Source organism: Salminus brasiliensis, chromosome 3 (genome assembly GCF_030463535.1).
Source record: "Salminus brasiliensis chromosome 3, fSalBra1.hap2, whole genome shotgun sequence".
Lineage (NCBI taxonomy): Eukaryota > Metazoa > Chordata > Actinopteri > Characiformes > Bryconidae > Salminus > Salminus brasiliensis.
The window spans coordinates 26,883,711-26,894,331 of NC_132880.1; the positions used below are offsets into that span (position 1 = coordinate 26,883,711).

Genomic DNA, 10,621 nt, shown 5'->3' on the forward strand with positions numbered 1-10,621 from the left:
AAGCTGATGAGAAAAGATGTTTTTGTAAAGTTCAGGATCTGCCCTGCTGTTATGTTATCAGGAAAGGCAAGTAAGCCAGAGACACTGACAGCCATTCAAAACCATACCAACAAGATGAACAGAAACAGATTCATGCTATAAAACATGAGCTTCCTCATGATTACAAACGCTTTGCTTGTTCTGTCATTCAGGTACAGGTTAATTCTTCTCCCAGAACTCTAGAAGTTGTTTGTAACCAGTGGGTAACCTGATGTATATGTACATATTTTAGCAAACTGTAATCTTGCAGCTTTTTGGTGTAATAACCTCTCTGAAATCAAGCTGGTGTGTTTTCTTCATTTTATTGTACACATTATGTATTATTTTTCCTCAAGTGTTCACTGATGTGATCTAGTACCTAACATTTTGCAGACATCCCACCATCTCCCACGACTCAAGGGATTCTCCCGCATATTAGTATAATAGAGGCTCCATGATGCTCGGAAATCATATACAGTATCCAGGAAATAGGGACGTTGTATAACAGGCTCACTTGCACACTTTTTGAAATGAGAGCAATTCAGACAAGATCTACTTGTGCTCAGTAGATCTATCAGTTGGCTCTGTGGGTGGGAGTTAAATCCTGATTGGTGCCTCCTTGTCCTCTATAGACCTCTCAGTGTTCTGGGGGGTGTTCTCTCTACTTCCCTTTCATAGTGCATAAGAAAACAAGGTAAGTTTACAGGTGTCATTCTTTCATTGGCATCACTAATGATATATATGCTAGCTGGGCTTCTTTATTGATGCCCTTCTTAACGAGGCCAAACTCCCTGTCAATGTGCAACTTTACAGCTTAGAGAAAATCACAAAAAGAGTAGCATAACTGGCCAAGACACATTCAAGCAGCTTGTAGGGTTCGTTACTGAAACCTGTTCAAAACAGTGCATGCTACTGACACCTGGTGGTAAAAAGCATAACGAACAGGTCTTAATCTGCTAGGTTGCTATAGAAGATGCTACAGAATGGATTAGGACTAAATCTGCCACTTTTAGAGGCTTTTAAACACTAAAAGTAATCAGTATTACAACCAAATTTGGGTGTCATCAAAAATAAAAAATAACAAAAATATGCAAAAATAGCATCTCTACAATAGGTTAGATCTGGTATTCATAGCAAAACAAGCATGTGTTAAGCCATGGATCATTAGCCTTTTCCACAATGCAGGGATGCAGTTTTCTTTGTTTAACTCCAGTCAGGTAGAAGCACACCCAACTTCCTCTTGTTTAATCAGTTAGTCTCGAGAAGAAAGAAGTAAGAAGCCAAAATATGTCTGATATTTGGAGAAAAAAGGTGCAGAAAAAAAGAAACCTCTTCAACTGTTGAGCACGATGGTGCATCATGCTTTGGATTTGGGTTGCAGCCAGTGGCACTGGTAGAGATAAGAATGGAATCTCTTAAACTCCAGTAAATTCTGCAAGTAAATATTGCAATATTGCATCTACACAGAAGCTAGATAAATAATAATAAAAAAAGGATTTTACAGCAGTATAAAGATCCTGTAAAATAATGGTGATGAACCCCCCCCCCCCAAGGTTTAATATAGAGAACACATGCACATATATCAACTGAGCAGCTTTTACTGGAGACAAACCTAAGGATGGCTGTAATAAAGGCCTGCCGAAGCATCTTAAGGAACCAACCACAGCATTTGATTATATTCAGGTTTTATATGCAGGTATTAAAATAAAATCTTATAATTATGTTAGTTTGTCCGGTTACTTTTGATCCTGTGCAAATGGATGTGATTAATCGGCTGTAACTCCTAAAAGTTTAATTCAGCATTTTAGTTTAACCCCTTTTATTGACATAGATGACAAAAGATGGTGCCACCGTCCAAATACTTTTGATCCTTAGTGTAATGCAATTATTCACCATTAGTTCTTTAATTCAAAGCATATGCACATTGTCTTGACATAATCAAAACAAAATTGTTGCTAATTTCAATAGACTTTCCCTCATGTTATCAACTTTGATGAGATTCTCTTTTGCACAGCACACACTCTCCCTTGTGTTAATTGTTTTAAAAAGTTGAATCAGTGTCTAAAAGCTAGGGATGCCAGATCCACCCAAAATCGTCTGTCCTGTTTTCTCTATTATGACAGTAGTTGCTCGGCAGGTCTCTATCTCTCTGTCTCTCTCTCAATCTCTTTGTCTCTCTCTCTTTATGTCTCTTTACTGTAGCCCAATGTTCCTGCCTCTGTATCCTTAGGTCGCCAGCTATGTAATTCTGTGATTAAAATTCACTGTAATTAAAGAGAGTCTGTGTAATCATGGCAAATTATGAAAGTAGCCCAAAAGATAAGACACTGCAGGGCCCTAAGATATGGCTGTGATCTTGTTAGACCAAGATCTTATTGTGTGTTATATTGCATTGCAAATGTCATGACATGTTTAAAAAATGAATAAAATGAATAAAATTCTTTATGAGATCTGACTGATTTTAAAGCCTTATACTCATGCTTTAGGGGGTATAACTATAACTATGTATAAGCAATTTACAGGCTTATCACAGGCTTTATAATGTATTATGTGTGCTAAATATTTATATGATGAGTTTCCATGATCTTTTAAAAGAGTTGGAAATAGTTTATTGACCTCTGTTGTTGTTCCCCTCCCTTTAAAGACTGTAATCGTCTATTTGATTCATAAAACACCCTTTATTGACTCTACTGTTATCAGTAATTACAAGCCTGTCTCAAACCTCCTTTCCTTTCAAAGATTATAGAGAAGGAAGTGGCCTCTCAGTTGCAGGAGAAAAATGACCTATATGACACATTGCAGTCTGGCTTTCCATCACAGTACTACAACAGCCCTTCTAAGAGTAGTAAATCACCTACTTTACTCAGCTGCCTGGTCTTACTGGGCACTTATACAGGTATCTGGGACACTGCATTACACTGGTTTTAGTATTACTCTACGGACAGGTACAGTGTATCACAAAAGTGAGTACACCCCTCACATTTCTGCAGATATTTAAGTATATTTTTTCATGGGACAACACCAACACTTTGACACAATGAAAAGTAGTCTGTGTGCAGCTTATATAACAGTGTAAATTTATTCTTCCCTCAAAATAACTCAATATACAGCCATTAATGTCTAAACCACCAGCAACGAAAGTGAGTACACCCCTTAGTGAAAGTTCCTGAAGTGTCAATATTTTGTGTGGCCACCATTATTTTCCAGAACTGCCTTAACTCTCCTGGGCATGGAGTTTACCAGAGCTTCACATGTTGCCACTGGACTTCATCACGGAGCTGGCGGATATTCGAGACTTTGCGCTCCTCCACCTGCCGCTTGAGGATGCCCCAAAGATGTTCTATTGGATTTAGGTCTGGAGACATGCTTGGTCATTCCATCACCTTTACCCTCAGCCTCTTCAATAAAGCAGTGGTCGTCTTAGAGGTGTGTTTGGGGTCATTGTCATGCTGGAACACTGCCCTGCGACCCAGGGAGTTTCCGGAGGGAGAGGATCATGCTCTGCTTCAGTATTTTACAGTACATATTGGAGTTCATGTGTCCCTCAATGAAATGTAACTCCCCAACACCTGCTGCACTCATGCAGCCCCAGACCATGGCATTCCCATCACCATGCTTGACTGTAGGCATGATACACTTATCTTTGTACTCCTCACCTAATTGCCGCCACACATGCTTGAGACCATCTGAACCAAACAAATTAATCTTGGTATAATCAGACCATAGGACATGGTTCCAGTAATCCATGTCCTTTGTTGATATGTCTTCAGCAAACTGTTTGCGGGCTTTCTTGTGTACAGACTTCAGAAGAGGCTTCCTTCTGGGGTGACAGCCATGCAGACCAATGTGATGTAGTGTGCGGCGTATGGTCTGAGCACTGACAGGCTGACCCCGACCTCTTCAATCTCTGCAGCAATGCTGACAGCACTTCTGCGCCTATCTTTCAAAGACAGCATTTGGATGTGACACTGAGCACGTGCACTTAGCTTCCTTGGAAGGCCAATGCAAGGTCTGTTCTGAGTAGACCCTGCTCTTTTAAAATGCTGGATGATCTTGGCCACTGTGCTGCAGCTCAGTTTCAGGGTGTTGGCAATCTTCTTCTAGCCTTGGCCATCTTCATGTAGCGCAACAATTCGTCTTTTAAGATCCTCAGAGAGTTATTTGCCATGAGGTGCCATGTTGGAACTTTCAGTGACCAGTATGAGAGAGTGTGAGAGCTGTACTACAACATTGAACACACCTGCTCCCTATGCACACCTGAGGCCTAGTAACATTAACAAGTCACATGACATTTTGTAGGGAAAATGACAAGCAGTGCTGACAAGCAATTTTGACAGGGGTGTAGTCTCTTAGGGGTTTACTCACTTTCATTGCTGGTGGTTTAGACATTATTGGCTGTATATTGAGTTATTTTGAGGGAAGAATAAATTTACACTGTTATATAAGCTGCACACAGACTACTTTTAATTATGTCAAAGTGTCATTTTGTCAGTGTTGTCCCATGAAAAGATATACTTATATATCTTTTGTGATACACTGTATGGATGCATGATATATATATATATATCAGTTCCATATCAAAAAATAAAATGTTTTCAATTTATATAATAAGTTATTTAAACATGTTTATGTTCATTTTCATGATTTAGTTACGATATCAATATGCTTCTGTAGTCGTAGTAATTCTTGATGTACTACCAGTAAAATAAACCTAAAAGTATCTTAAAATAGGTCAGTAGGTTTTACACATTTAAATTGAATGACATTTAGGTAAGTATATCCAATAAAAACTTTTAATTGCAGTTAATTTTTCCCAAAAAAACAATCACCAAACATTGTTAACAATTGATTCTTGTTGCTTTCAAATATTGGGAAAAACCCAGTCTCCAAAATGTTCATCTTACAGGAGAAAGATCAAAACCCTCTTTATGTTCAATGGAAGTGTCTGTAAATGATTGTATTTGACACAATATAAAGAACAACTGCTAGTGTCAAAGAATTTGGTAATGTATAAGGTGAATAATGCCAAAAATGGAGATATGAGGTAATTTTGCATTACAGCAAAATTCTTATTATTGAATCCAGTAAAGTAAGATACATACAGCTCAGTTAGCTGTAACTAACTAACTTGGTTCATTCAGTATCATTTCAATATTAAAAGAAACACATTGTATACATTACATATACATTACTAACAGATATAAATCACAGTTGTGATATCATATAAAGATTATAGCTGTTTAATGCTTGCACACGTGCGGACTGTATTAAATTACATATATATTTTTTAGCTTTAAAGTATCTTCTAATTCTGCTCATGCCAGCCCAGCAGAGGAGTGCTTTTGCTTCACCAAGTGTGATGCCAAATTCCTTAAAAAGCAAGTGAAATGTCTAAACAGAGCTAAACATGTTGCAAAGCTGAAGCACATTTTCTAACAATAACTTACCATCTCACACAAACTCAAAACAGAAATACATGATGATTAAATGTTTTTTTTTTATTTTTAAAATGATAGTCTCTGAATCAAACACACACAAACAGGTAGTTGATCAGGGGTTTCTGAAGCTTTTTAAATGTGTATGTGGGATGTTCTGATGTTCCATGTAATGAAACCCAGTCTTCAACTATGTGCGATTATATGTAAGATTGTGTTGTCAGCATTTTCAAAAAGCTGCATTTTGACCCACACAAAAGCCTTTTTTAATGGAATCATGTCAAGATTAAATTAATCAGTTAATAATAATAATAATAATAAGCTCATTTAAGATTAATGTAATTATCTACTTATTTCCATTTTTTTCTATTTGAACAATTCATTTTTAATCAATAAGTTTTTGTGTTAAAATGATCGAACTGGACAGACTTCAGGTTTCTTTTTAGTGTACTTCTGAGGTTTATAGCTCTGTTTTTGTCTTATCTGTTCAAAGAAAGCATACTCTTGTAGATGTGTATGCTGTTAGATTTTTCTTACTATTGGTCATCTCACATTTATAATACAGAGAAACAGGAAGTCATGGATGACCATTTAAGAGAGACTTCTTGTGGTGAAACAAGCTTCAGTGTAAACAGAAGTGTTTCTTTTGGTGACATTTCTTTTGTGGCGTAGAGAAGAACATATTATTCAACTATTTAGAACTTCAGTTCTTTGCTTTACCTGCATTTGGAGATCAACAGTTTTCTCATGCCATATTTTGTTTTTTTCCCCAAGTTCAATTATGGCTACCACACAGCTTAAGTACCGGATACACTTACTTTAGTTCTTATAAAGAACATTACTAACACTATCTATTAGTGTATCTATAAGTGAGACATAGGTTTTATAGATCATGGGTGGCTCCACCTTTTCTTGGGGATGTGTGTGTAAACATTGCAAGTTGAAAGCATGTATCATATATGTAGTCTTGTGTATTACCAAAAAGGATCAATGCTCTAATAATACCTAATGCTACTAGTTTTGTAAGCACAGAAAACTCTGTACTCTAACATTTGGGATTTACTCAACACTAAAATGCAATGACTTCTTTTGTGACAGGCTTTATTGGTAAGCAAACTTGACATCTACCACTATACCTGCCATTGAAAAGGAGCCTGTAAAGAGTTATGCAGCAGAATGTAAACCAATGACAAAACTCTCTATGTTTCAGGTATATATTCAGAGGAAAACTCTTCACAATTGAACTGAACTTCTTCAGGAGAAAGGTAGCTTGTTTAATATATTATACCTTACAGAGCTTAATACATACATTTACAAATAGATGTATAACTTTATAATAAGAATTTCCTCATGAAATGTTTAAATGCTTTTTAGTATTTCTCTATTAATGGTTATTAATTAGGTCATCAATCTAACAAATCATTATTGAACAGTTATAGCAAAAATAGTAAGGGTTAATGACAGGTCTTCTGCCAAATAATGAGCCCATAATCATCTTTACTGTACAAGCTCAGATCTTGCTGGTTCCTTTTCTTACTTTGTCTCCATTTTTCTCTATCATTAAACCACAATTTAGCTCTTCTAGTTAGAAATGAAACTGAAATGTGACAATATTGCTTAAAACTAAAGGTGCTACAGATGATGTTTTTGAACGATGCCATATAAGAAACATTTTTGGTTGCAATAAAAATGAGTGAGTGTGATAGTGATGAAACCTTGTATCGGGAAATACCTTTTTTTAGTTTTTAAAAAATGCCCTTTTTAGGGCCCGTTTAAAAGGGCCTTCACACATGCATTACTAACTACTAACATGGTTCTTTATGGAACCAAATATGTTTCCTTGGCATCGCTTGAAGGACCCTTTGTAGCACCTTTACTATTAAGATAGTGTAGTCACTTGTTGATTGTAGTCATTCATGACTAATAAAGTTTTTTTGATTGGCAGTGTTAAAGTATAGCTAATATAACTTATGAACAGATCTCTGCTGAAGCTGGTAGGCTGAACACTGATCAGGAAGCAACTACATTTGAGCTTTAACAGTATTGATGAATGCAGGCTCACCATTTGCAAAGTAACAGGTCAGTGTTATGCCTGTTTTATGTTATAACTGCTTACTAATGACGTATGACCTAATAAATAACCATTAATAAACACATCAACTATTCATGAGCCCTTTATTAGGGTAGTCTTATTATAAAGTGGTACCAAATACGTTGCAATATATGACTAGTGAATCACTATTAGTGGGAAATCTGTGTGAAACAGCGGAGGCCAGAGACCAGAGACCTCTTCAGTGTCAAAGTGTCAAAGTCCTGGGTGATGGAAGATCACTCTGCGCTTAAAAGAGTGGATCATTTTCTGATTTCCATGCAGGTCCTTCACTCAGTCGCAGCTCGTTCTTCCTCCCAAACAGACAAGGCAATTTGCGATTGGCCTTCATCACCACTGCCACGGTGCAGGAGCCTGGTTTCCGGATGGCTTCACACCAGTCTGGAAAATCGACTGGCTGTTTTCCACTGGAGGGCAGCAAAGGACAGGGCATTAAGACCAGTGGCACTTTTTTGTGGGTTTCAAGAACAGTTTGTTTTGGTTTTATAGCATTTCTATTTACATGTTAGGCATTTAGCAGATGCTTTTATCCAGACCGAAAAAAAAGTGCCTTACTGTTTACTCAGAAAATATCCTTAGCTAGTTTGTATCGGATAGAATCCAAAAGATACCTCTAAGCTTAGATGCTACTAAACACAAAAGTCAGCATGGAGACCACAATACTCAAGAAACACTATGGCCTAAATACCCTTGGAAGAGTAACTGGTCATCCATAACTACATCAAGGCTTTGTGCCTCTGCAAATAGAGTGACCAGTTCCTTGAAGGAGATGGCAAGATCTTAGTGATCTTGTAGCACAGAGCAAGACAATCTCAGATGCCCCGTACATGGGCTAAGAAGCCCTTCTTGTTGTGTCTAGCATCATTTGTAAGATTTTGCAGGATGCAACAGTCAAATGTCAAATCAGTTCCAGTCTCATTTTTATCATGAATAAAGACAAAAGACAAACGAATAGAAAGAATGTCAAACGTCAGAGGAATAGAAAACCTTTAGAACGTTAAAGGTGTGGCTGGTAGATGGTTATTGTGATTACAATTATGTATACTGGCGCAACAAATTCATGTCTTTGTAATGAAGTCAATAGTATATTGACAGTGCAGTGGATGGGTTACTGACTATGGACTGTGTCACAGTAACAATCCAGTCAGTGGTTTAATTATCAGCATTCATTACCAGCACCTGAAGAAGCCAATCAGAACACACCTTTTAAGGAAGCAGCATCGAGTGTAAACGTATAAAACGTATTTTTAATGCAGCTATATTAAATGCTTAGTAACATAGTTGCATGATTTTACAGGACACATCACACACACACATTATTATGATCTTACTGCTTGAACCCCCCCCCCCAGCCACAACCACAGTGGATGCCAGTGTTTGTCCCCAGTGTCCTCTTGGTATGGTCACACTAAGTAAGTGTGAGTTGTTTTTTGTTGTGTGTCTGTAAGTGTTTATTTAACTTAATTCATCTTTTCTTTACAGGATGAGACAGGCTGACAAAGAGCTTTATAAATGGTTATAATTTTTTCATCTGAAACTTACTGTTCACAACAGCCCACTCCAAATGGCTCAAAGCACACACACTGGAAACACTCCTCATTCAGCCAACTTTCTCCTATGTCAAACAGCTTCCCCTTGTGTTGACAGGTAGCTACAGAGAGAGAGAGTCTTAGTGTTACTTTGTATTGTAATCTGTCCAAAAGTAACCAGACACCCATTTAAATAGCGAATTGAGCTACTTTAAAGTGCACCCACTGCTGACAAAGAAAGTATTTCCAATAGAATGGGATGCTCTGGAGCCTAAGATTACCATGCTTAATGCCAAGCATTCAATAGTAAGACATGAAGCACCGCTGGGCTGTGGAGAAGTGGAGCCACATTCTCTGGAGTAATAAAGCTCCATCCAGTACCTTTGAGATCTGTAATAGTGACGTTTGTCCTAAGAATGCACTTAATAAGTTTATCCTGCTTTTGTTGGAGTAACTGTCTTTGCTGCCCAGAGGAGACTTTCTTCTAGATTTTGGAGACTTGCTGTGAGGATTTGATTGCGTTCAGCGACAAGAGTGTTAGTGAGCTCAGGATGCTGGATGATCACCACCCCACCTCATCCCCAACTTCTCAAAAGTACTGGATGGAGAGCCATCATTCCAAAGGACACAGTTCCACTGCTCCAGATAAATGCGAGTGCCAATAGGTTCATGTTTATCTGTTTCAGAAAGACCTATAAAAAATTAAAAAGACAAGACTAGACAGCAATGGGTGCAAGTTCTTGATGCATGCATCAGAAGGGGTGTCCACAAACATGTGGGGAGGTCTAAATTAGCAGTTTCCTAAATGTAATCAGAGAATGCAGAGAATGTCTCTCATGTTTATCATGGAAACCTTCTTAGAAATCCAGTCTTACCTTTGGCATTAAAGTAGCATTCTCCACTGCTGGAGACACTGTAACAGGGCGGGAGGAGGCTCAGCAGACTGCCACAAACTGCCACAAAGCATTTCATCAGTGTATGCATGCCTGTGTCTGTAAATGAAGAAAAAAAAGACAGTTGTGTGCAGATGTTGGACAAAAGGCATGTACTGTTGATTTCTAAGTGGGAATACATCACATCCTTTATAGAGAACATACTTTTGTTCATTGAAGTATTGATTACTGTTTACTTGCTCAATTGTATTGTATTATATTAAGAAGTTTTTTAGCTGTGTTCAGAATGATAAATGGAACTGTAAACAATTCTAAAATGATTAATATTAATAATAATAAAAACAATAATATTATTCTGGATACCTTTATTTAAAATGTGGCAATCAAATCTGGAGGCAGAAAATGATCTATCCATAGATGTATTGATGGATGGATGGATGGAGGAATGGATGGATGGGTGGATAGGTAGGTAGGTAGGTAGGTAGATAGATAGATAGATAGATAGATAGATAGATAGAGTGGTGATATACATCAAATATTAGTTCAAATATTAGTACTGTGTTGTTTAAATTTGAATAATAACTTTTTTGCATTTTATAGTCATTTCATTGCATTATTTGAACAGTTGTTTTGAGC

General features: G+C 37.3%; 1 protein-coding gene across 1 annotated transcript; it reads right to left on the bottom strand.

The window, feature by feature from the left end:
• Positions 1-7,792: 7,792 nt before the first annotated feature.
• On the bottom strand, positions 7,793-10,076 carry msmp2 (microseminoprotein, prostate associated 2). The gene is made up of 3 exons (XM_072674730.1): positions 9,968-10,076; positions 9,106-9,214; positions 7,793-7,970 (listed from the first exon to the last, which is right to left on the bottom strand). The coding sequence occupies exons 1-3, from the start codon at positions 10,074-10,076 to the stop codon at positions 7,793-7,795; spliced, it is 396 nt and encodes a 131-aa protein (XP_072530831.1).
• Between the last annotated feature and the right edge of the window lie 545 nt (positions 10,077-10,621).